The sequence below is a fragment of the Anolis carolinensis genome, unplaced genomic scaffold (assembly GCF_035594765.1).
Source record: "Anolis carolinensis isolate JA03-04 unplaced genomic scaffold, rAnoCar3.1.pri scaffold_15, whole genome shotgun sequence".
Lineage (NCBI taxonomy): Eukaryota > Metazoa > Chordata > Lepidosauria > Squamata > Dactyloidae > Anolis > Anolis carolinensis.
Window position 1 is genome coordinate 8,505,681 of NW_026943826.1, and position 27,042 is coordinate 8,532,722.

A 27,042-nucleotide genomic window follows, 5' to 3' on the forward strand; every position below is an offset into this window, starting at 1 on the left:
ATATATAAATACAATATATTATATTATACAACTATATCACAATATTATTAGTAATATTGCATGTAATATAAATATACAATTATAATAGTGAATGTCCATGTTCCAGAAGTATTCTCTCCTGACGTTTCGCCCACATCTATGGCAGGCATCCTCAGAGGTTGTGAGGAATATATGTCCATGTTCCAGAAGTATTCTCTCCTGACGTTTCGCCCACATCTGTGGCAGCCATCCTCAGAGGTTGTGAGGTATGGAGAAATGTGTTCGCAAGTTCCAAATACCTTCCTCCAACTGAATTGCTAAGGCTGGAAGCTTGAGTAAGAAGTCTCCAATCCAACTTGTTGATTCATGGCATAGTTCTGTAGAGTTGATTGACTGTGCAAGTCAGGACTTTGAAGATCTCTGGCTCCAGAATCATATTCCCAACTCTCTCGAGCTCCTGAAAGAGCACCCAAACTTATTTGTTGGCCAGGAAGCTATTCTGTCCCTCAATTTTTGCAAGAATCATCTGATTTCACTAAAAGTTCCAGCTCTTTCTTCCTGATTTCTCGTGATGTCGTATGCAGCTTGTGCGAGAAATCAGGAAGGAAGAGGTGGAACTTTCAGTGAAATCAGATGATTCTTGTAAAAAGAAAACATTGAGGGACAGAATACCTTCCTGGCCAACAAGTAGCAATAACAGTTTGGATGCTCTTTCAGGAGCTCGAGAGAGTTGGGAATATGATTCTGGAGCCAGAGATCTTCAAAGTCCTGGTAATGAAGTGTGATTTTTTTGGTTTACAGATGTTATGTTTAATTGTGTGTTTGTGTTTTAAAAAGTGTCAGTAGTTATTGCATCTCTGCACTTAGAGGCTCGTTGCCATGGAGAAGTAGGCGGTGAAGAAGTGCAGAGTTAAAAAAAAACATTTCAGTCTGTGCTCTGTTGAGGCACAGGGAAGACTGATCCTAGGTTGAAGAGATTGGGGAGGCTCAATTGCTTATTTTTGAGTTGGTTTAAAATAAGTTTGGTGACTTATTTAAGGTAGTCTGTGTCCTGGTAAGGAACAGAGAATCTGTGATTGTATATCACAGGGTGACTGCGGTTTAAAAGCAGTAGAGAAAGAAGTGACATTTTAGGGAATTTGACTCACCTCATTCTAATACTGCAACTGTTAATCAAAGTGCCTCTAAGGAGAAACAATTTTGTAACCACTAAGCTCTGTGCCTGAATGAACTTGTTATTGTTCCTCCAACATCTAAGCCTCTGTCGCATATATTATAAACTGAGTTGTGTTACCATCTAAGGTGAATAATAAGAAGAAAGAATTAAGCAATTCAGTTGGAGGAAGCTATTTGGAACTTGCTAACACATTTCTCCATACCTCACAACCTCTGAGGATGCCTGCCACAGATGTGGGCGAAACGTCAGGAGAGAATACTTCTAGAACATGGCCATACAGCCTGAAAAACATACAACAGCCCTGTGATCCCGGCCATGAAAGCCTTCGGCAACACACTTTGCTGACTTAGGCCCCCGCCCCCCTCGCCCTCCAGCCGTAGACATTCGTTATATTATGTTAAAACAATAAGGGCAACTTTATTACTTTCCCTGCAGCCCTTACTGTTTACGAGGGGCCTAATAAAAAGGTTCTCTGGGCAATTGTTCCCCGCGGATCAATTCTGCAGGAAATAAAACTGATTCAACGAAGACGAAAGCAGCGGGAGGGGGAGGAGCTTTTGATGTACATTGGAAGACGGTGGTCTTTTTTTTTTTTTGGTGTTTTTGCTGTGTGTGTTTTGTGTGCTGGGAGGGGAAGAGAGAAATGCTGCAACGGTAACACTAATGCCTTTCATGGCCGGAATCATGGGGTTGCTGTGAGTTTTCCAGGCTGTCTGGCCATGTTCCAGAAGCATTCTCTCCTGACGTTTCACACACATCTATGGCAGGCATCCTCAGAGATTGTGAGGTCTGTTGGAAACTAGGCAAGTGGGGATTATATATCTGTGGAAGGTCCAGGGTGGGAAAAATCACTCTTGTCTTTTAGATGTAAGTGTGAATATTGCAATTAATCATCTTGATTAGAATAATAATAATAATAATAATAATAATAATAATAATAATAGGGTGCCATGCCAAAAGATCTCAGCCGGCATTTGGAAAAAATAGACATTGACAAAATTGCAATCTGTCAGCTGCAAAAGGCCACCCTACTGGGATCTGCACGCATCATCCGAAAATACATCACACAGTCCTAGACACTTGGGAAGTGTTGGACTTGTGATTTTGTGATATGAAATCCAGCATATCGATCTTGTTTGCTGTGTCATACAATGATGTGTCAAAAATAATAACAATAATAATTTATCCGAAAATACATCGCACAGTCCTAAACACTTGGGAAGTGTTCGACTTGTGATTTTGTGATGCAAAATCCAGCATATCTATTTTGTTTGCTGTGTCATAAAATAATAATAATAATAATAATAATAATAATAATAATAATAATAATAGACACTTGGAAAGTGTCTGACTTGTGATTTTGTGATACAAAATCCAGCATATCTATCTTGTTTGCTGTGTCATACAATGTCGTTGTGTCAATAATAATAATAATAATTTATTTATTTGACCAATTATATCACCATTTCAAAATACAACACAAATAGAAGGCAAAAAGGAGAGAGCAGCAGCTGACCTGTTTACAGTCAGATATTGATTAGTATTGAAAAGCCTTGCATCTTGAAAGCCTGGCTGGGAATCCTTTGTTGGGAGGTGTTAACTGGCCCTGATTGATTCATATCTAACACCTCCCAACAAAGAATCCCGCCACACAGGAAACAGCCAGGCTTTGAAGCTGCGATGCTAATCAAGGTGATTAATTGTAACATTCACACTTGTTGTTTTTCTCCCACCTTGGACATTATTCCACAGACCTATATAAACCTATATAAACTTGCCTAGTTTCCAACAGACTTCACAACCTCTGAGGATGCTTACCATAGATGTGGGTGAAATGTCAGGAGAGAGTGCTTCTGGAATATAGCCAGACGGCCGGGAAAACTCACAGCAACCCAAGACTAAAATGGTTTTTATAACAAAATCACTGCCCACGTTTTGCTAACTGAATAATGCGCTGGTTGTTTTGGGTTCAGCATGAGCCCCGGTTTTTATTGCAGCGCTAACAGAAACCAGGTGCGGAGGTGCAAAGGAGCAAGACGGGAGGTGTTTAATAGGAGCCTGGCGCGGATGGGGAAGGGGAGCGGGGCTACCGCTCAAACGGTGCAAGGAAGAACAAGGGAAACTTTATAGGGAAAGGAAATGGTCGATCTGGGGAGACGTGAGGTCCCTCGCCTTTGCAGCTTGGGCCTAATAAAGCTTCCCAGGAGGAAAAGGCCATCGTAAGGATAAGTTGACCCGAAGCAAAACTTCTCTTGTTCTGAGCACCTAAAAAGGCATCTTCCTGTATGATAAGACAGTCCTAATAAACTGAAAAATGTGCATAGTTCTAGCATCACATGAAATGTATCCGGCACAGAAATCACAGGGATTTCTCGGCTCTGCTGTAGCCGCGGACTGTCCAAAGCTGGCTCGCCTGAGGATCTGAGCAGAATGTGACCCCCGGCTACATCTCAATAGACTGAACAATGTGCCGGCAAGACTGCTGAGCAGCATGTTGGCGGTTTGAATCCAGGGACAGCGGGTGAGCTCCCTCTGTCAGCTCCAGCTCCCCGTGCAGGGACATTAGAGAAGCCTCCCTCAGGATGGTAAAACAGCCAGGCTTCCCCATGGCAACGTCCTTGCAGACGGCCAATTCTCTCACACCAGAAGCGACTTGTAGTTTCTCACTGTGAGAGCTGTTCAGTAGTGGAACTCACTGCCCCGGAGTGTAGTGAAAGCTACTTCTTTGGAGGCTTTTAGAGTCTGTATGGCAAGTTGGGAATGTGATTTTCCTGCTTCTTGGTGCAGGGTTGGACTGGATGACCTACGAGGTCTCTTCCGACTCGACGAAGCTCTCTTACCTGCGATCGTATCTTCAGCGCTGGTCCCAGTTTCAGCCCCATGTTGTTCAGTAAGTGCTCTTCGGTCAAAAGGGGAAGGGTCTCACCATCGATAGCCTGCTCCCGGAAGACCTGTGGACAGGAAACAAAAAGGATGCATTTAACAAACAACTCAAACAGGCTCAGAAAGGAGAACTATCCAACACTTAAGCCTATTCAGCTTAAGCGTGGACTTGTTGATTCAATGTAAAAGCACACGGGATCCTTAAGTTGCCCTAGAACAGGGTCAACCCCTGTAGCCTTCAGAGAGCCGATCGTTGGGTTGGAACATACCTCTGAGCCCTCATGACCAACAGAACATACCGGAGGGATATGGGTTGAATTGGCCTTGACATTTGCGAGTTGTAGATACTGGGATTTATAGTTTACCTGTAATCAAAGATCACTCTGATCCTCAGCAACGGTTGAACTGTACCTAACTTGGCACATAGAACCCCAATGAACAACTACACATACTGGAGGACTTTGGGGGAGTGACTTCACATGATGGAAGTTGTAGTTCACCCTACCTCAAATCAGAGCACTGTGATCCCCACCGACAATGGACCTGGATCTAACTTGGCACATAGAGCCCTCGTGACCAACAGAACATACCGGAAGAATTTGGGTTGAATTGGCCATGACATTTGGGATTTATAGTTCACCTGCAATCAAAGAGCACTCTGATCCCCACCGACAATGGATCTGGACCTAACTTGGCACATAGAGCCCTCATGACCAACAGAACATACTGGAAGGATTTGAGGGAATTCGCCATTGTAGGTACTGGGATACATAGTTCACTTGTAATCAAAGAGCACTGTGATCCCCACCAGCAATGGACCTGGACCTAACTTGGCACACAGAACCCAACAAAAAAGACAGGAGGGCTTTGCGGGAAATTCAGTAACCCGGACAAAGTTGGGTACCCAAGCTAGTAGAGAATGAGCACCCAAGGGAGATGATTCCTTGATGTGCTTGCTTTCTCCTTGCGAGGAGGGGAACATACACAAACGGAGATGCATTTGGGAGCAGACGCAGACGGAGCAGCTGTTCAAAGTATTTCCTCCCAAAGGAAGACACTCGCTCGTGGTGTTCGTTCTCCTCCTCCTCCTCCCTCGCACCGGCTGTGCCAGTTGGAAGGGCTGCCTTGCGCTGCGACCCAGCAGACCTTAACTGACTGGATTGCTTTCCTTCCTCGCCAAGCTGGCAAGAGCCCAGCGTCCCTCTGCGCCTATCCTCTAAACAGCCAAGCTGTGTGGGGTGCAAAGAGACACAGATGGAGGGTCCCTGGGGCTGTCGGCTTCGAATGCCGGGCTTGTGCTCCAAGACCTTCCTCTTGGCAGGAGACTGGGGCTGGCAGGAGTGGAGGAGGTCAGTGCCATGCCAGACCTCCCCGGCTGCCTGCGGTTTCTGGAGGAGAGAAAGCCTGCAGGCGGCTTCCCGGTGCCTCCCCTGGGGCGGCTTGGCTTCCTGGCGGAATCAATGCCAAGCTTGCTGTGGAAGAGCTGTGTCTTCTTAACCCCCTCCATGCCAACTTCACACATCTCTTTGTTGGCCAACTCTTTTCTGCTTCAGCCCGTTGGCTCTCGGGGAAATCAAGGCAGCTAGAGAGTTTCCCCACAAAGCTGGGCTTGCTTCCTAAATGCCAGATCACCCTGTTGGAAATCGCAACCTCTCAAGCCTTTTAATATATATATCAAGTGTATGTTGATTTAGCAGTTTGACTGTACCTCTTTTATGTGCGAGGAGTTATAGACGTGACTGTACTGAGCATGTTCAGACTCAGGACTCCTTTTTGTTATTGAGTTTGCTGTACACCTCAGTGAAGGTGGATGCATGTATTTAAAACTTTTGAGTTTTAGAAAAGCCCTGAAAACATGGCTATGTGCCCAGGCTTTCGAAGATTAAATGAGAAAGACGACCCGGACTGATTTATGGCTACAGCAATAGGATTTTGGATGAATGGATTTTTAACCATGTGTTTTATATTCTTGTATTGTTTTAATTGGATTTTCATTGCTATGTTTTAATTATGTGTAGGCATCGAATTGTTGCCAATTGTGTACGCCGCCCTGAGTCCCTTCGGGTGAGAAGGGCGGGATATAAATGTTGGAAATAAATATGTGTCCTACCTCGGTGGAGGTGGATGCATGCATGTGTCCTACCTCAGTGGAGGGAGCCCCTGGTGGCTTAGTGGGTTAAAGCCTTGTGACTTGAAGGTTGGGTTGCTGACCTGAAGGCTGCCAGGTTCAAATCCAACCCAGGGAGAGTGCAGATGAGCTCCCTCTATCAGCTCCAGCTCCATGCGGGGACATGAGATAAGCCTCCCACAAGGATGGTAAACATCAAAACATCCAGGCGTCCCCTGGGCAACATCCTTGCAGACAGCCAATTCTCTCACACTAGAAGCGACTTTCGTTCCTGACACGAAAAAAAAAACCCGATGGAAGTGGATGCATGTATGTGTCCTACCTTGGTGGAGGCGGATGCATGTATGTATGTGTCCTACCTCGATGGAGGTGGATGCATGTATGTGCCTACCTCGGTGGAGGTGGATGCATGTATGTATGTGCCTAACTTGGTGGAGGCGGATGCATGCATGTATGTGTCCTACCTTGGTGGAGGCGGATGCATGTATGTGTCCTACCTCGGTGGAGGTGGATGCATGTATGTGTCCTACCTTGGTGGAGGCGGATGCATGTATGTTTCCTACCTTGGCGGATGCATGTATGTGTCCTACCTCGGTGGAGGCGGATGCATGTATGTGTCCTACCTCAGTGGAGGTGGATGCATGTATGTGTCCTACCTCAGTGGAGGTGGATGCATGTATGTGTCCTATCTTGGAGGTGGATGCATGTATGTGTTCTATCTTGGTGGATGCGGATGCACATATATGTCCTACTTCGGTGGAGGCAGATGCATGTTTGCTGTTTAGGACTTCAATCGAGAAGTATGCTTATAAACTTCAGTGAGATCTTGTTTACTCATAAACATCTTGTATTAATTTACTATACAGGCACATTTAATAAAGTTCAGTTATGGATAGGATGTAGTTATCATTCTTAATCAATAGTCCATAGCCTTTATGTATAGTTGTACTTACTGAAGTCCAGTAGTCATACTTCTCTCATTGAAGTACTAACAACAGCACGCATCCACCTCCACTGAGGTGTAAAGACTAAGGTTTGGACAAGAGATGAGGTTGACGTCTCTGAGTTTCATTTTAGCCCGTCTCCCTAAAATGCTAACTTTCGATCTGCAGGAGCCCAGAAACACTACTTAAAGTCACTGAATGGCCAGAGGGCCAGGCCTTGAATTCCAGAAAACCCAGTCGAGAATTTATATTTTAAAGAGTGTCTTTGTGGGTGGCGAAGAGGAAAAACCAAACTCTTGGCTTGGTTGACGATTTGGAAGTGGAGTCCTTGGGTATGTACCTGAGTGTATTCCGCGCAGCCGGACAAACCACCCACAAAGCTGCAGACGTCCTCCACCGTCCACTTGCTGACGTCCTCCAGCGCAGGGCTCTCTTCGCCATCCAAAAAGAGACCTCCCATAGTACCTAGGAGACCGGGATAGAGAGGAAGACAAGGTTTTAGAGCTGGGAGATTTGGGGCAGGAAAAGCGGGAAGCATAAATCAGAGGCACGCTCGGCCCCCTTGGCTGCAACTCGGCCTTTTCCTCCAGCCACACATCCATCTTTAATGAAGCGCCAATTAAAACAGCAGGCAGGGGCAACCTGCTGGCCCTGACCTCTTGCCGGTCCTTCGGTGAAGGAGGGGCAAGGAAGTGGGAGACCCGCGGGAGTCCCCGTAATGTCTTCAAGGTGGTTCAAGTTCTTTAGGAGAGGGAAATCTTATCAAAACACCAGTGAAAAGGGCAGCGAGCCCAAGAGGGTCTCCATCCACTTCCGGCAACGTGTTCAGAATAGCAATGCATTCACTATGGCTCCCTTCACTTCTCCCACCCGAGTTTCTAATTGCTTGGCTCCTCAGGAAACAAGCAAGCATGAAAAATCTGGAAAGTCCCAACTGACTGCATTACACAAGCCCCAACTGACTGCATTGTACAAGCCCCAACTGACTGCACTGCACAAGCCCCAACTGACTGCATTGCGCAAGCCCCAACTGACTGCATTGCGCAAGCCCCAACTGACTGCACTGTACAAGCCTCAACTGTACTGCACAAGTCCCAACTGACTGCACTGCACAAGCCCCAACTGACTGCATTGTGCAAGCCCCAACTAACTGCATTGCACAAGCCCCAACTGACTGCATTGCACAAGCCCCAACTGACTGCATTGCGCAAGCCCCAACTGACTGCATTTCGCAAGCCCCAACTGATTGCATTGCGCAAGCCCCAACTGACTGCATTGCGCAAGCCTCAACTGACTGCATTGCACAAGCTCCAACTGATTGTATTTCACAAGCCCCAACTGACTGCATTTCACAAGCCCCAACTGACTGCACGGCACAAGCCCCAACTGACTGCATTGTCCGTCTCTCCTGACTCCTTGGGAACGTACTTGAGTATCCGTTCGTTGCTCAACTGGACAAAGTCTTGGGAGTCTATTTTACTCTGAAGTTTGTGTAATTACGATTTTAGCTTCTGAAAACTTTTAACTGGTCTGAATAAGGAGCCACGGTGGCGCAATAGGTTAAAACCTTGTGCCGGCTGAACTGCTGACCTGAAGGTTGGCGGTTCGAATCCGCAAGACAGGATGAGCTCCCATCTGTCAGCTCTAGCTTGCAGCGGCATGAAAGAAGCCTCCCAGCAGGATGGTAACAACACATATAAACTTGTCATTGACCGTAATAAAGTGAACTTGAACACATCCGGGCATCCCCTGGGACACATCTCTGTAGACAGCCAATTTTCTCACACAAGAAGCAACTTGCAGTATGTTCTCAGGTCATTTTTTAGACGATTTAAAAAATCTGGTCTGAATAGCTTAATATGTATTAATCTTAAGTCGGTGGTTCTAATTTGGAATTGATTATTGATGAGCCGAGGTTTGAACTGTAAAAGAACTATCCTTTAATGTGTTGTCGAAGGCTTTCATAGCTGGGATCACAGGGTTGTTGTATGTTTTCTGGGCTGTATGGCCATGTTCTAGAATACTTTTAGAACATGGTCATACAGCCCGGAAAACATACAACAACCCAGCTATCCTTTAGTTTAGACCCAGGGTTCATCACCTCTGCCGGCTCTGTTAAATTCAGATTGAGTTCCAGCCTTGGCCTACCAGCAAGCAAGAGTCCAAAAGTGGCAGGCTAAGACCCGGAACCTCAGTCGATGAGAAACTCCCTCCTGGGCACACAGAAAACTGGGCGACTTGGAAGGAGCTGAACAGACGAGATGCAGAGCCGATCTTAAGAAATGAGGCCACAAAGTGGAATCCGAGACACGCGAGTGTGGAGAAGAGCAAACCACAGACCATGTACTACAGTGCAGCCACATGGACAATGGAGAACCTTTTCACAGTGACACCAAGGCTCACATATGCCTGCACCCAACTTCCAGTCGGCGACGGGAGTGATGATAGAATCCCGGTCCAAGATTCTTTGGTTTTTCCTTTCTTTCAACCAGACGAGACATAGCTTATGCCAAACGCTTTTTTCCTCCCTCCTTCCATCAAAGCCCAACAAACGGTGACTTGGTAAATAGAGGAAGTGGAATCGAACTCAATTATTCCAGGCACAGCGACAGGAAGACGCCTGCTTCCATCTGCAGCCGGAGCAAGCGGTCTCCTCCTCCTCCTCCGTCTCCACGGTCTCCTCGGAGGGGATCTGGCAGCCACAGCCAACTGATTTCAAATTATGCACTTCCTCCTTCCTGAGGGAGGCCAAGGATAGCAGCTCGGCAGAACGGCTGTCGGAACGGAGCCTCCTCCTCCCTCCTCCTCCGCTTGGCTGCCGGCCTTGAGCCTCGGCTGCTTGGCTCCGCTTCAGCCTCAACGCTCCCGGCACCAACGAGCCAGGTCTCGGCTCCACATCCAACTGCTTCACGGGACCAGAGACACGTCAGCCGAGAGGCACTGGCTGTATTGCAGCCTGCCTTACCTAACTGTAGCAGAGATACTAGTGAATTGCAAAGACGAGTATCAAGCACTGGGGAAAAGAGTATCCATGGGTATCGGGTCCAACCAGCGAGATCTCAAAATCCACACACAGTAGATATGACTTCAGCATGTCAAGTCTGTTCTTGAACAGGTTTAACCTACTGCACCACCGTGGCTCCTTATTCAGACCAAGTTGCAAGAGTAAATTACACAGGCTTCAGAGTAAGTGTAATAACTAAACACAGATGTCTATTCTAAACAATATATGAAAAATAGGCAACCACGATAAAGGTTCCAAACATGAACACAATATATATAATAGAGCAGTATATACATAATGGATATGATGCTCTAATATACATATTGTGTTTCATGTTTTGAACCTTTATCGTGGTTGCCTATTTTTTATATATTGTTCAGAGTAGAAATCATGATGAACTCAGAGTGATTGAAAATGAACTATACTTCCCAGTACCTACAACTCTTATAAATCTTGATGGATTCAGTTCAGAGTTTTCTTTGATTGCAAGTGAACTATACATTCCAGTACCTTTGTAAGTGAACTATATATCCCAGTACCTACAACTCCTATAAATCTTGATAAACTCAAGAGTTCAGAGTATTCTTTGATTGCAAGTGAACTATACATCCCAGTACCTTTGTAAGTGAACTATAAATCCCAGTACCGACAACTCCTAGAAATCATGATGAACTCAGAGTTCACAGTTTTCTTTGATTGCAAGTGAACTATACATCCCAGTACCTTTGATTGCAAGTGAACTATACATCCCAGTACCTACAACTCCTCTAAATCTTGATGAACTCGGAGTTCAGAGTATTCTTTGATTGCAAGTGAACTATACATCCCAGTACCTACAACTCCTCTAAATCTTGATGAACTCAGAGTTCAGAGTATTCTTTGATTGCAAGTGAACTATACATCCCAGTACCTACAATTCCTCTAAATCTTGATGAACTCAGAGTTCAGAGTATTCTTTGATTGCAAGTGAACTATACATCCCAGTACCTTTGATTGCAAGTGAACTATACATCCCAGTACCTTTGATTGCAAGTGAACTATACATCCCAGTACCTACAACTCCTCTAAATCTTGATGAACTCGGAGTTCAGAGTATTCTTTGATTGCAAGTGAACTATACATCCCAGTACCTACAACTCCTCTAAATCTTGATGAACTCAGAGTTCAGAGTATTCTTTGATTGCAAGTGAACTATACATCCCAGTACCTACAATTCCTCTAAATCTTGATGAACTCAGAGTTCAGAGTATTCTTTGATTGCAAGTGAACTATACATCCCAGTACCTACAACTCCTCTAAATCTTGATGAACTCGGAGTTCAGAGTATTCTTTGATTGCAAGTGAACTATACATCCCAGTACCTACAATTCCTAGAAATTATGATGAACTCAAGAGTTCAGAATATTTTTTGATTGCAAGTGAATTATACATCCCAGTACCGACAACTCCTATAAATCTTGATGAACTCAGAGTTCAGAATATTCTTTGATTGCACGTGAACTATACATCCCAGTACCTTTGATTGGAAGTGAACTATATATCCCAGTACCTTTGTAAGTGAACTATACATCCCAGTACCTACAACTCCTATAAATCTTGATGAACGCAGAGTTCAGAGTATTCTTTGATTGCAAGTGAACTATACATCCCAGTACCTTTGATTGCAAGTAAACTATACATCCCAGTACCTACAACTCCTAGAAATCATGGCGAATTCAAGAACTAAATTAGAAGAACTCCAGCAACATGGAATGGATGACGCATTTGGGGAAATTCAACCCCAAATAGGGAAACAAGTCATCCCAGAACACCTAAACGAATTCTCCCACAGATATATAAACCTCACTTGCGTAGTTTTCCAACAGAGGATGCCTGCCATAGATGTGGGTGAAATGTCAGGAGAGAATGCTTCTGGAACATGGCCATACAGTGCGGAAAACTCACAGCAAGTATTTCCCAGTATTTGCCAGTAAGAACTGAAACATCTTGGGTCAGGAGGCCGTAGCAAGCCAAGGAGAGCAGCCGGCTCTTCCATCTGGTCTTTGCCCCTGACCCAGGCCGAGGGGGACAAATCCATCTTGTTATTCTTTCTCTCTCTCTCCTCTCTCATCCCGCAGAGAGCGAGGGGTCACCGAGTGGCCCTGGGAGGCTGGCGTTAATTGCTCTCCAGACTGCAGATCGATCGGAAGATTTTAGCCTCTCGCAGGTCCATCCTTCACCTTTTTGTTCCAGAAGGACGGGGCCGCGGGGAGGGGGGGCGGGGCAGCTGGACAAGATGAGCAAGATGAGGTCATTTGGCAACGGCCGGGTTTTCATAAGGCGGCTCGGGGAATCGACCCGGCAATGTCGATAATTTTCTGTCACTGGGGATGGAAAATGGTTCTCCTCCTCCTCCTCTCCTCCGGCCTTCTCCTCCTTTCTTCCCTGGAACATGGCCAAGGCCTGTCTTAGTCTTTGCAGATATTACATCTTCTCCCTCTTTTGAGCTTCTATCATCACTCCCGTCGCCGACTGGAAGTTGGGTGCAGGCACATGTGAGCCTTTGGAGCTTGACTTGGTGTCACTGTGAGAAGGTTCTCCATTGTCCATGTGGCTGCATTGTAGTAAATGGTCTGTGCTTTGCTCTTCTCCACACTCGCATGTCTCGGATTCCACTTTGTGGCCCCATTTCTTAAGATCGGCTCTGCATCTCGTCTGTTCAGCTCCTTCCAAGTCGCCCAGTTTTCTGTATGCCCAGAAGGGAGTTTCTCATCAATTGAGGCTCCGGGGTCTTAGCCTGCCACTTTTGGACTCTTGCTGTTTTGGAAGGCGTGCTTCTGCACTCTGCTATATTCTTGGGAATCTACCTCACAAAGAGGGTCATTTTGAGCCTAAAAGCTCACAGATTCTCAACCCACTGCCTCTCCCTTAACCCTTTCCTATTCTTTTCTATGGCACACAGCAAACAAAGGAATTGATCAGTAACTGAACATACTAGAGAGGTGTGATTTGTAGGAGTTGTAGGTATAGGGATGCATAGTTCATCTGCAATCTAAGATCATTCTGAACTCCACCAGCAATGGACCTGAAACTCACTTGGCACACAGAACCGCATGACCAAGAAACAATACGGGAGTTCTTTGGAGGGATTTATAGGAGTTATAGTCCAGCAGAGTCAGACATGACTGGACTTAAGGTCAGAGGAAACCTTTACCTTTTTAGTACACCTACATCCAGAGTGCACTATGAACCCAAACAGTGATGGATCTGGACTAAACTTGGCATAAGGTAAAGGTTTCCCCTGGCATTAAGTCCAGTTGTAGAGCGCCGTTACCTTCCCGCCGGAGCAGTACCTATTGATCTACTCACACTCTGGGGGTTGGTACGCATCTCCATTTCTAAGCCGAAGAGCCGGCATTGTCCGTAGACACCTCCAAGGTCATGTGGCCACTGGCATGACTGCATGGAGCGCCGTTACCTTCCCGCCGGAGCGGTACCTATTGATCTACTCACGTTTGCATATTTTCGAACTGCTAGATTGGCAGGAGCTGGGGCTAACAGCCGGCGCTCATTCCGCTCCCGGGATTTGAACCTGGGACCTTTTGGTCCGCAAGTTCAGCAGCTCAGCGCTTTAACACACTGTGCCACCACTGCATGCATACCCAATATGGTGAGTTTTGAGGGGAATTGCCCTGTACATTTTGGAATTTTAGGTCCTGGGATGGATGGTAGACGTATCCAAAAAATCGTTTTGAATCGTATATCGGAATTATTTCGGATTGTTCTCACTTTTTGATACGCATTCCGAGACATTGTCTCACAACGCAACCAGCAATGTAATTCGAACCATTGTTGGCCCATTCTCTAATTGTCTCTTAATGTTTCGTTAATTTCCCCCCCCCCCCCCGCGCCCAAAAAAAAAGTTTTAAAATATATTTTTTAAAATATTTTTTAAAAAAATGTTTCTGCAACCTACCTTGAATGGGAGCTTAGCGCAGCCTAACATGGCTGCCGCTCCCTAGCCAATCAGAAGCTTCCACAAAGGACGCAAAGGTGGGGGCTAATGTATGGAAGATTGCCATACAAGCCCGGTGTGTAGCAATTGCGCATGTGCGTCCGCCATTTTAGAAACATTTAGAATCATTACGAAGTTTCGGAAATATCAGAAATTTTTGGGTGAAAAAATCGGAAATACTTTCTATATCGAAGCGCCAGCACCCCCTACTTTAGAAATGAGAATTGAAACTTTTTTTCATCGATCGGACATGCCTAATGGATGGTGTTAAAACTCTGTAGCTCTCACCTACCTGCGTGGAAGTAGGGGCTCATGGTGTACGGGAACCCAAAGGGCAGCGGTTGAGGTGGCGGCAGGGAAGCCGGCGGGAGGTATTTGGCCTCCGTTTTGTTGATGACGGGGCCCAGGAGATGGCTGGGTGACTCGGCACTGGAGGAGCTACCTGCTGCGTTCTGGCCGGCAGAGAGTTCGCTCAGTTCTTTGGTGCCGTCGCAGGCTTTGGCCACGTCTTTGCACTCCTTGAGCTCACCGGCTGAGCCACTGCTCTCAGCCTTCAAGCTGTCCAGTTTCTCCTCGTTCACATCAGCGTCGCTCTCAGAGTCCTTCATCTCTTCGTCGTTCCCGTCGGACGGGCGGCTGTCGCACAGCTCTTTGGATTCGCTCTGGCCCGGGGTTTCAGCCCGGTGGTGTGCAGACTTCCGGCTCCCCCTCCGGCTCCCCTGCTCCTTCGGAGGGGTGGTAGGAGCACTGGGCACCCCGTGGTGGTTGAGCGACAACAGCGGGGCGTTGTTGTGCCGGAGCACCAGCATGGCGTTCCTGCGGGAGAGCTCGTCCCTGAGCGGGTGCCCCTCGGGGATGTCGTGGACGTTGCGCAAAGCCGGGTGGTCCGGCGGCAGGCCCGGGTGCAAGCTCATGGGGTCCCCGGCCAGGAGCCGCTGCCGATGGAGGTTTTCCAGTTCCTTCTGACGAATGATCTCCGCCGACATCTCCAGCCTGAAGAATGAGAAAGTTGAAAGTCGCACTTGGAAAGGAGCCGAGAGATGGGCCCCAGATTCACTGCACCCCGGTGGCGCAACGGGTTAAACCCTTGTGCCGGCAGAACTATTGACAGACAGGTCAGCGGTTCGAATCTGGGGAGATCAGGATGAGCTCCCTCTGTCAGCTCCAGCTCCCCATGCAAGGACATGAGAGAACCCTCCCACAGAAACATCCCTTGGGCAACGTCCTTGCAGAGGGCCAATTCTCTCACACCAGCCATTTCACTTGTTCCTGGCCACAGTGCACTCTTATAAGAAAAAATGGGTTCCCAAGGACTTGAACTAATAAGTGTCCACTAAATGGAATCATAAACATGTATTAAATATCATTAAACATTGTATTATACAAAATAAAAAGGTAAAAGTTTCCCCTGACGTTAAGTCCAGTCATGTCTGGTGCTCATCTCCATTTCTAAGCGGAAGAGCCGGCATTGTCCATAGACACCTCCAAGGTCATGTGGCCACTGCATGACTTACCTTCCTGCCAGAGCAATACCTATTGATCTATTCACATTGTCATGTTTTCGAACTGCTAGGTTGGCAGAAGCTGGAGCTAACAGCGGGTGCTCACTCCGCTCCCAGAATTTGAACCTGGGACCTTGCGGTCTGCAAGTTCAGCAGCTCAGTGCTTTAACACACTTCGCCTTTAACACACTTTAACACACATTGAGGCTCGGTGGCCATCTGTCAGGAGTACTTTGCTTGTGTTTTTGGTGCACAAAGGCAGAAGGGTGTTGGACCGAATGGCCCAAGGGGTCTCTTCCAATCCATTATTATTATTATTATTATTATTATTATTATTATTATTATTATTATTATTATTAACATTGAGGCTGTATTTGTTCCCGTTTTGTTTTTTTACTTCAAAATAAGTTATGTGAAGTGTGCATAGGAATTTGTTCATAGTTTTTTTTAAAAAAAAACTATAGTCTGGCCCTCCAACGGTCTGAGGAATCGTGAACTGTTTAAAAAGTTTAAAAAGTTTAAAAAGTTTGGGGACCCCTGGTTTATTGTGTATAATACAATGTTTAATGATATTTAATAAGGTAAAGGTAAAGGTTTTCCCCTGACGTTAAGTCCAGTCATGTCCGACTCTGGAGGTTGGTGCTCATCTCCATTTCTAAGCCAAAGAGCCGGCGTTGTCTGTAGACACCTCCAAGGTTATGTGACCACTGCATGGAGCACTGTTACCTTCCCGCCGGAGCCGTACCTGTTGATCTACTCACATTGGCATGTTTTCGAACTGCTAGGTTGGTGGTTTAATACATTGTTATTATTCCATTTAGTGGACACTTGTTAAATGGAATAACACAGTGCACTCTTCCCTTTCACCAGAATGGGATTCAAAATGGACTGTTTGTGTAGCATATACAAACATTGTGAGTGCTGGGATTCAGTTATGCTCTACACATGAAAGTCGCCCTCGTGGTGGGAAATGGATAGATTGGGGAGGGGGCCAGTGGGTGAAGCCAAACACCCACCTCCCAGGCAGCCTTCCCAATCTCCCCTCAAGTGGGAAGCGGAGCTGTCCGTCCGGGAGAGGAGCCGTTGGAACAGAATGACGCTAATGTGTCTGGCACAGCCTCGGGCTCTTTGGCTCAATGAAGCATACCAGCTAATCTCTCCTCCTCCACGGAGATGTGAGTGAAAGGACAAAGCCCGGGCCAAGCGCCGGGTGGCTCCGTGGGGGGAAAGAAGGCCGGCTCCTTCCCGTCGCCAAGGAGGACTTTGGGAACCATCATTCTCACCTGGCAAGGTTCTGTTTCCTCAGCATCTCCTGCTGCCGGGCAAACATCTCTGCTTGGGCCGGTTGTAGGAATCCGTAACCTGCAGCGGGAAGGGAAAACAGTTGGGAGTTGGTCCATAAATGTAATGGCACTGATCAAAAGAAAAGCCTCTCTGGAAGTCCCAAGGACTGAGCCCAGCGGATCTTCTGTGGCTAAAGTTCAGGGTGGCATGGGACAAATGCAGTGTTGGAAATCATCCCGGACTACACAAGTCTCATCTATTAGATGGAGCCTCCGGTGGCCTAGGGGATAAAAGCCTTGTGACTTGAAGGTTGGGTTGCTGACTTGAAGGCTGCCAGGTTCGAATCCCACCCGGGGAGAGCGCGGATGAGCTCCCTCTATCAGCTCCAGCTCCATGCGGGGACATGAGAGAAGCCACCCACAAGGATGGTAAAACATCAAAACATCCGGGCAATGTCCCCTGGGCAACGTCCTTGCAGACGGCCAATTCTCTCACTCCAGAAGCAACTCCAGTTGCTCCTGACACAGAAAAAAAAATCTATTAGATATGTAGTGGATAAGTTAGAATGAGGGAAACCTCTCCCTATATTCCATGCATGCCTAGATAGGCCTTTGCTGGTTTCTCTCTTCTGTCCTGTCTGCATCCACTCCCTACACCTTGTTGTTTTAGCAATGTGATGTCTTCAGGGATGAGGTAACTTCATTTAGATTGGAATTTTATTGCCCCAAAGAAGACTCAGACCATGCGGTGGTAGCCATTCTGCATGAGAAGAACACATTTTGCTACTCTCCTGGCAAAATGTAGCTATTTAGATATTCTTTCTTATTTTTTACCTGCTTACCTACCTTAGTGCTAGCTTAGACAGCTAGTTAGCTCCAAAACCTTTTCCTATCTACAATGGATTTCTTTTTACTTCAATAAATATCTTTTTTGAACTTTTAAGTTGACTTTGCAATCCTTGCAGGGCTTCCCTAAACTCACCTCACGTAAGTTTCTGCTGTTTGGAAGTGTGCCTCTCCAACTCTGCTATATTTTAAGGAATCTCCCTCAGAAAGAGGGTTATTTTTGAGTCTAACTGCTCATAGATTCCCAACATGCAGCCTGTCGAATTTCCCTTTCCGCTCACTTACCTGGCGTCTGGCACAAAGCTGAAGGCACCCCTAAGAAAGGGGGTCTCAAATGGGGTCCCAATGCAATGTGGGGAGCATTCTGCGGCGACAGGAGTGGAGGCGGGTGGGACATCTCCCTAAAAGGGAAACAAAACAGAGGAAGTGTTCACCAGGGTTGCAGAACCTGCAAAACAAGACGAGGCCAAGAAATGCTACAGCTGCAAGTGTTGGTTTTGAGGCATCTCTGCACTTGGTTGCCCACAAAGAATGCCAAACTCACATCGAACGTCACTAGCCCCTCGATGGCCATGTCTTTAATTTAACTATGTCTCCTACCCTCCGGGATGCCGGAAGAGCCCACTGGGTTGACATACGTAACGATTCCAAGAACTATGTTATGTATCCCTGAAGCATATAAAACACATGTACGGGATTAATGTGGGAGCTAATTATTCTCCTCGCCAATTCTTTTGGAAATGGGAAGCCTTTGCCGCATACGAATTACGGGAGATCTCCCGTCCCGACAATTTCGAGAAGCAGCCAGGCGGAGTTGGCTCCCTTGCGGGCCTTCAGATCACTCTCTGGGGAGCCATTGGGCTTGAAGACTGGATGAAAACCACTAGGAAAATATTCCCCTCTACCGACAAGGCTTTACCAATCCGCATTTGGCGAAAAAACCTTGCAGAGCTATCCCTTGCATGTCTATTCAGAGATCAATTAGTTATATTGCCAAGTTAAAAAGGCCTACAGACTGTAGCCTAACCAAACTATGTCAAAAATACTATGTCAAAGGTTCTTTTTATTGCAATTTCCAGTGTGAGAGCGTATATCAGAACTTTTACAAAACTTTTGCACATAGAATGACCCAAAGTTGCAAATTACTGACAGACATCTTCCATCTTGGAATATGATTCCATCTCAGTTTCCGGGCAGATGTTGACTCTTCTTGATTGGTGTTGATTCTCAAGAAGCCTTGTGTTGACTTCCTTCTTAACGTAAGGAGCCTTGTAAACATTTCCTTAACGTAAGGAGCCTCGTAAACATTTCCTTAACGTAAGGAGACTCGTAAACACTTCCTTAACGTAAGGAGCCTCGTAAACATTTCCTTAGTAAGGAGCCCCGTAAACATTTCCTTAACGTAAGGAGCCTCGTAAACATTTCCTAGACGTAAGGAGACTTGTAAACATTTCCTAGATGTAAGGAGACTTGTAAACATTTCCTTAACGTAAGGAGCCTCGTAAACATTTCCTAGACGTAAGGAGACTCGTAAACATTTCCTAGACGTAAGGAGCCTTGTAAACATTTCCTTAACGTAAGGAGCCTCGTAAACATTTCCTAGACGTAAGGAGCCTTGTAAACATTTCCTTAACGTAAGGAGCCTCGTAAACATTTCCTAGACGTAAGGAGCCTTGTAAACATTTCCTTAACGTAAGGAGCCCCGTAAACATTTCCTAGACATAAGGAGACTTGTAAACATTTCCTAGACGTAAGGAGACTTGTAAACATTTCCTTAACGTAAGGAGCCTTGTAAACATTTCCTAGACGTAAGGAGCCTTGTAAACATTTCCTTAACGTAAGGAGCCTTGTAAACATTTCCTAGACGTAAGGAGACTTGTAAACATTTCCTTAACGTAAGGAGACTTGTAAACATTTCCTAGACGTAAGGAGCCTTGTAAACATTTCCTTAACGTAAGGAGCCTTGTAAACATTTCCTAGACGTAAGGAGCCTTGTAAACATTTCCTTAACGTAAGGAGCCTTGTAAACATTTCCTAGACGTAAGGAGCCTTGTAAACATTTCCTTAACGTAAGGAGCCTTGTAAACATTTCCTTAACGTAAGGAGCCTTGTAAACATTTCCTTAACGTAAGGAGCCTTGTAAACATTTCCTTAACGTAAGGAGACTTGTAAACATTTCCTTAACGTAAGGAGACTTGTAAACATTTCCTAGACGTAAGGAGCCTTGTAAACATTTCCTTAACGTAAGGAGCCTTGTAAACATTTCCTTAACGTAAGGAGCCTTGTAAACATTTCCTTAACGTAAGGAGCCTTGTAAACATTTCCTTAACGTAAGGAGACTTGTAAACATTTCCTTAACGTAAGGAGCCTTGTAAACATTTCCTTAACGTAAGGAGCCTCGTAAACATTTCCTAGACATAAGGAGACTTGTAAACATTTCCTAGACGTAAGGAGACTTGTAAACATTTCCTTAACGTAAGGAGCCTCGTAAACATTTCCTTAACGTAAGGAGCCCCGTAAACATTTCCTTAACGTAAGGAGCCTTGTAAACACTAGGTAAAGGTAAAGGTTTCCCCCTGATGTTAAGTCCAGTCGTGTCTGACTCTAAGTGTTGGTGTTCATCTCCATTTCTAAGCCGAAGAGCCGGCGTTGTCCTTAGACACCTCCAAGGTCATGTGGCCATACGCATGACTGCATGGAGCTGCTGGAGGGTACCTATTGATCTACTCACATTTGCATGTTTTCGAACTGCTAGGTTGACAGAAGCTGGAGCTAACAGTGGAAGCTCACTCCGCTCCCCGGATTTGAACCTGGGACCTTACGGTCTGCAAGTTCAGCAGTTCAGTGCTTTATTTATTTATTTACAGCATTTATATTCCACCCTTCTCACCCCGAAGGGGACTCAGGGCGGATTACAATGAACACATATATGGCAAACATTCAATGCTTTTTAACATAGACCAAAGACAAGACAAACATAATATTATATTGTAATACGATATAATACTAATAATACAATATAATAATATTAATTATATATCATATTTTACATGTAATATTACTAATAATATTACAATATATTGATACAGTACAATATAGTAATTTATTACCAGTATTGTACTATAATAATATAATATTGTATGTAAATTTAATTTGTAAGCCGCTCTGAGTCCCCTTCGGGGTGAGAAGGGCGGCATATAAATGTAGCAAATAAATAAATAAATAAAATAAACATAGGCTCCGAGCGGGCCTCGAACTCATGACCTCCTGGTCAGAGTGATTCATTGCAGCTGGTTGCAGCTGGCTTGCTCTCCAGCCTGCGCCACAGCCCGGGCCCACACTGTGCCACCAGAGCCTCCGGTGGGGCAAAAATTTCCGTTCCACAAGACCACTCAAATAAAGACATAAATATGCAATACATACAGGCATAACGAAAAGGAAGGATATGCCGAGAGAGTGGGAGAATTTTATTTTGAAGGCGAATCTACAGCGAGTTGGAGGATTTGGGAGGAGGGCGGAATAATTGAGTGGATTACGCATTTCTCCCCCAGAAGACCCCCGGCCCATCTGTCCCTCTCCCCACTTGTTCACCCCGCTCTCGCCTTTGCAAGCTTGTCCCCTGCTGTCCTTTGCTGCCACGGCCGCCCCCGGCTTTCTTCGGCTTCCCTCCTCCTCGTCTTCCTCCCTCTAAACTAATTGCACCGCTCTGGGTGTCTGGAGGAGAGCCACGGATCGATCCGTCGCTGTTGAAATGTTAATGCTAATCGTATAACCGCTCCGCCAGCGCCTCGCACTTCAGTGGCAGCGCCAATTAATCTCAGGTAACGCAGCGCATGACCTTCGGGGCTCAGTGCCGGGGCAGCAGCCAAGCGATGCTTATGTAATTACACCATGAAGTGTGTAATCACCTGCCCTAATCCCCCAGGCCTCACAATTAGCCGGGGCCTCGGTCGCCGGGCTGCCAAGTGCGCTGACACTCCGGACGGCCACAGCCGAGCCAGAGCGGATGAATAACGGACAATTAAAGCGCCGCGGCGGGGGCCGGGAGGGGCCGCTCGATCGTAATTAGCCGTAATCATGGGGAGACGGGGCCTGGCAGACGCGGCACGGGTTTTATAAGAAGCAATTTAGGAAATCAAGTGGCGGTTAACCGTTCTGTGGCCAAGCAGGCCACGCTGCCCCTTCCCTGACCTCCCATAAACGTTGGGCCTGCTGTCGAATGGGCAAAGGCCAAGGACAAGCACATCCTTCTTCTCCCAGTCCCACCTCCGTGCCTACTCCTTGGAACCGCATCCTCCTTTTGCTTCCTCAAGAGTTCGGACCAGTTTGATTCCTCCCATCTGACTATTCGTTGACGTAGAATTCCTTCGCCTCACCTCCCTTTGGAAATCTCTTCTGTGGTGCCACCCTTGATCTACCACCTCTGTAGTTGTGAGGCTGCAACTCCCATTAGCCATGGCCAAAAAGTCAAGGAGGTTAGAAGTTGCTGGCAATATCTGAGGAGCTCATCTCCGGCCAACAAGAAGGGCCAGCTGAAGTCATATTATGGCCCTTGACCTGAGAACATACTGCAAATCACTTCTGGTGATAGAGAATTACCCGTCTACAAATTGCCCAGGGGGACACCCAGGTGTGTTACTATCCTGCTGGGAGCTGACAGATGGGAGCTCACCCCGTTTTGCGGATTTGAACCACCAACCTTTAGTTAGCAACCCAACCTTCAACTCAGTGGTTCAGCCGTCACAAGGGTTTAACCTAGTGGTTCCTAATCTTTTTATGACCAGGGACCACTTTGGAGAGGAACTACCTTGATCAGGAACCACCTTGACCAGGAACCACCTTGACCAGGGACTACCTTGACTAGGGACCACTTTGACCAGGGACCACCTTGACCAGGGACTGCCTTAACTAGTGACCACTTTGACCAGGGACCACTTTGGAGAGGAACTACCTTGATCAGGAACCACCTTGACCAGGGACTACCTTCACCAGGTATCACCTTGACCAGGAACCACCTTGACCAGGGACTACCTTGACTAGGGACCACTTTGACCAGGGACCACCTTGACCAGGGACTGCCTTAACTAGTGACCACTTTGACCAGGGACCACTTTGAAGAGGAACTACCTTGATCAGGAACCACCTTGACCAGGGACTACCTTGACCAGGAATCACCTTGACCAGGAACCACCTTGACCAGGGACTACCTTGACTAGGGACCACTTTGACCAGGGACCACCTTGACCAGGGACTGCCTTAACTAGTGACCACTTTGACCAGGGACCACTTTGAAGAGGAACTACCTTGATCAGGAACCACATTGACCAGGGACTAACTTGACTAGGGACCACCTTGACCAGGAACCACCTTGACCAGGGACTACCTTGACTAGGGACCACTTTGACCAGGGACCACCTTGACCAGGGACTGCCTTAACTAGGGACCACTTTGACCAGGGACCACTTTGAAGAGGAACTACCTTGATCAGGAACCACCTTGACCAGGGACTACATTGACCAGGGACCACTTTGACCAGGAACCACTTTCAGCAGGGACCACTTTGACAAGGGACCACTTTGACCAGGGACCACCTTGACCAAGGACCACTTTAACCACGGACTGCTTTGACCATGGACCACTCGCCAACATTAGTACCAAATCATATTTTGTCAACATAAGATTTTGTTTGGTTACTTGTGGTGCTGATTCAGACCACATCCATGGACCACAGGTTGGGAACCACTAGGTTAGATGATCTTTAAGCTTCCACTATGAGATTTTTTGTGTGCCTTCAAGTCGTTTGAATTATCTGGGAAGAGTTTTCTTGGCGAAAATTTGTTCGACTTCCTCTGAAGCTCAAAGAGTATGACTCACAGAAGACCATCCAAAAGGATTCATGGCTGGATGGCAACTTGGATCGTGGTCTCCAACCCAAGCATGACACCATGGTTCTATTGTTGGTGTTGCCAACAATTCAGAGTAAAATCAGAAGCAAACACACCACCTTCCCATAGCAGTGGGTTCTGGTCTGAATCCATCATTAGTCTGACACTCTTGCCTATAAAGCTGTGCCCGCCTTGTATTCTGCTCCGAGGGAGACCTGTAGTCCGCCATCCTGTATAAATTATGGAAATGGAGCAGATTTGCATAATCACTCTTATTTTGCATTATTTATTCTGCCGCGCTGGCCACTTTGCATGATTTATGCTGCTTTTGGCAAGGCGAGGGTGGGCTAAGGAGGCGGGCGGGGGCACCGGCACCTGTTTTGGACTCAACGCCTGTCATTTCGGAGATGTTTGGCCATTCGTTTTCAAGCGCTAGAATCTTACCGTGGACGTTTACCCCCCTTATCTTAATACATGCTAATATTTTCAAGAAACTCATTTCGGCTTCAACAATCTTGCATCTTTCGACATATACAAAAAACATGTAGCCCAAACTTTACCCGTGTCCTATTGTGCCCCCCACCCAAGTGAAGGCTTTCATGCAGGGACAATTTCATCCTAGAGGTTTCCTTAATTTGCATGACCCCGCCCACTGCCTCTCCCTTAACCCTTTCCTACCCTTTCCTATGGCACACAGCTCACAGAGGAATTTATCAGCAACTGAACAAGAGGTTTGGGGAGAATTCACCATGATTTGCAGGAGTTGTACTTGACCTGCATCCAGAGGGCACTGTTCACGCCTCTCCCTTAACCCTTTCCTACCATTTCCTATGGCACATAGTTCACAGAGGAATTGATCAGCAACTGAACAAGAGGTTTGGGGAGAATTCACCATGATTTGCAGGAGTTGTACTTGACCTGCATCCAGAGGGCACTGTTTATGCCTCTCCCTTAACCCTTTCCTACCCTTTCCTATGGCACACAGTTCACAGAGGAATTGATCAACAACTGAACAAGAGGTCTGGGGAGAATTCACCATGATTTGCAGGAGTTGTACTTGACCTGCATCCAGAGGGCACTGTTTATGCCTCTCCCTTAACCCTTTCCTACCCTTTCCTATGGCACACAGTTCACAGAGGAATTGATCGGCAACTGAACAAGAGGGCTGGGGAGAATTCACCATGATTTGCAGGAGTTGTACTTGACCTACGCCGAGAGCACTGGTCACCCAACCAACGATGGATCTGGACCAAACATGCCACGGATAATGGGACTTGCAGTACCTTGCAGTACTGTGACCCACACCGACAATGAACTAGGACCAAACTTGGCACAGAGAAGTCCCATGACCAACTGAACATACTGCAGGGGTTATTCAACATTCACACTTGCCTTCAACACACAAGAGTTCTTTCTCCCACCCTGGACATTATTCCACACTCGCCTAGTTTCCAACAGACCTCACAACCTCTGAGGACGCCTGCCATAGAAATGTCAGGAGAGAACCAGACAGCCCAGAAAACTCACAGCAAGGCTGTGATTCTGGCCATGAAAGCTTTCGACAACACAGTACAGTAGAGACTCACTTATCCAAGCTAAACGGGCCGGCAGAACCTTGGATAAGCGAATATCTTGGATAATGAGGAGGGATTAAGAAAAAGCCTATCAAACATCAAATTAGGTTATGATTTTTCAAATTAAGCACCAAAACATCATGTTCTACAACAAATTTGAAAGAAAAAGTAGTTCGATACGCAGTAATGTTATGTTCTAATTACTGTATTTACGAATTTAGCACCAAAATATCATGATATATTGAAAACATTGACTACAAAAATGCCTTGGATAATCCAGAATGTTGGATAAGTGAGACTCTACTCTATGTGCATACATGTTGCACACACTGGCACACACCTCACCCAGAGGTTTGGTATGCAAAGGGATTCGGAGGCGGATATTTGACTGCGTGTTGCTAAATCTGATCCGTCCTTTAAGAGGAGACAAATGGTTCGCGAGGATTTAAAAGTATTGACTTTTCTTTAACAATAAGCGCTAATGGCCTTCAAATAATCGATGCTTTAAGTCATTACGGGGTTGCACATTATTGCTGTTCAAGCCAGGCAATGCATTTTTTAACCCCGCAATTGGAAACCAAGCCCACAAATGAATCCGACAGAAGAGAGAAGAGAGGGAAGAGCTGAAGCAACACAACCAGAGCTCCAGAAAATTGGGTTGTTGTATGTTTTCTGGGCTGTATGGCCATGTTCCAGAAGTTTTCTCTCCTGATGTTTCACCCACATCTATGGCAGGCATCCTCAGAGGTTGTGAGGAATATATGTCCATGTTCCAGAAGCATTCTCTCCTGACATTTCGCCCACATCTATGGCAGGCATCCTCAGAGGTTGTGAGGTATATATGTCCATGTTCCAGAAGTATTCTCTCCTGATGTTTCGCCCACATCTATGGCAGGCATCTTCAGAGGTTGTGAGGAATATATGTCCATGTTCCAGAAGCATTCTCTCCTGACGTTTCGCCCACATCTATGGCAGGCATCCTCAGAGGTTGTGAGGAATATATGTCCATGTTCCAGAAGTATTCTCTCCTGACGTTTCGCCCACATCTATGGCAGGCATCCTGAGAGGTTGTGAGGTCCATAGATCCATTGACGCAGGGACTACGAATACACAACACTCACGGGCGCTTAACTCTGTGATGCATTTATAACTGCGACATAGGATTCCAGCCAGCCTTCCCATATACATATACCTCACAACCTCTGAGGATTCCTGCCATGGATGTGGGAGAAAAATCAGGAGAGAATACTTCTGGAACATGGCTATACAGCCCGGAAAACATACAACAACCCTGTGACCCCAGGCATGAAAGCCTTAGACCAGGGGTCCCCAAACTTTTTAAACAGGGGGCCAGTTCACGATCCTTGGACCGTTGGAGGGCCGGACTATAGTTGGCCAATGAGCAATAATAATAATAATAACAATTAATAATAATAATAATAATAATAATAATAATAATAATAATGATAATAATAATAATAATAACAATAACTCTTACAAGTAAAACAAGCAGTCAAAGAAGAAGAACATGCCCTGGCAGAATATGCAAAGCAAAATGAAGAACCTGCTTTGATTGAAGTCAAAAATCAGAAACTCCTCAAAGCACAGCAGACAAAGAATCAGTACAAGAAAACCGCACTACAAACTAGAGCTGACAACAACAACAACAATAATAATAAAAAAGAGGGTTGGAAGACACCCTTTGGGCCACTGAGTCCAATCCCCTTCTGCCTTTGTGCACCAAAAGCACAAGCAAGGCACCCCTGACAGATGGCCACCCAGCCTCAATGAGAATAATATTAACAATAATAATAATAATAATAATAATAATAATAATAATAAT

The 27,042-nt window shown here is 46.2% G+C and overlaps 1 protein-coding gene across 7 annotated transcripts in view; it reads right to left on the minus strand.

Moving 5' to 3' along the window:
- samd11 (sterile alpha motif domain containing 11) overlaps positions 1-27,042 on the minus strand; it is a 168,944-nt gene that overhangs the window by 1,872 nt on the left and 140,030 nt on the right. For 5 of the 7 annotated variants that reach the window (XM_062965934.1, XM_062965937.1, XM_062965935.1 and 2 more), the window contains 5 exons: positions 18,026-18,141; positions 16,895-16,973; positions 14,402-15,102; positions 7,452-7,576; positions 3,997-4,107 (listed from right to left, as the gene is read on the minus strand). In XM_062965934.1, the coding sequence (XP_062822004.1) occupies positions 3,997-4,107; positions 7,452-7,576; positions 14,402-15,102; positions 16,895-16,973; positions 18,026-18,141 (1,132 nt within the window). Of the gene's footprint in view, positions 1-3,942; positions 4,108-7,451; positions 7,577-14,401; positions 15,103-16,894; positions 16,974-18,025; positions 18,142-27,042 lie in introns of those variants that run through there. The other 2 variants (XR_010001387.1, XM_062965938.1) reach the window with 2 other exon arrangements.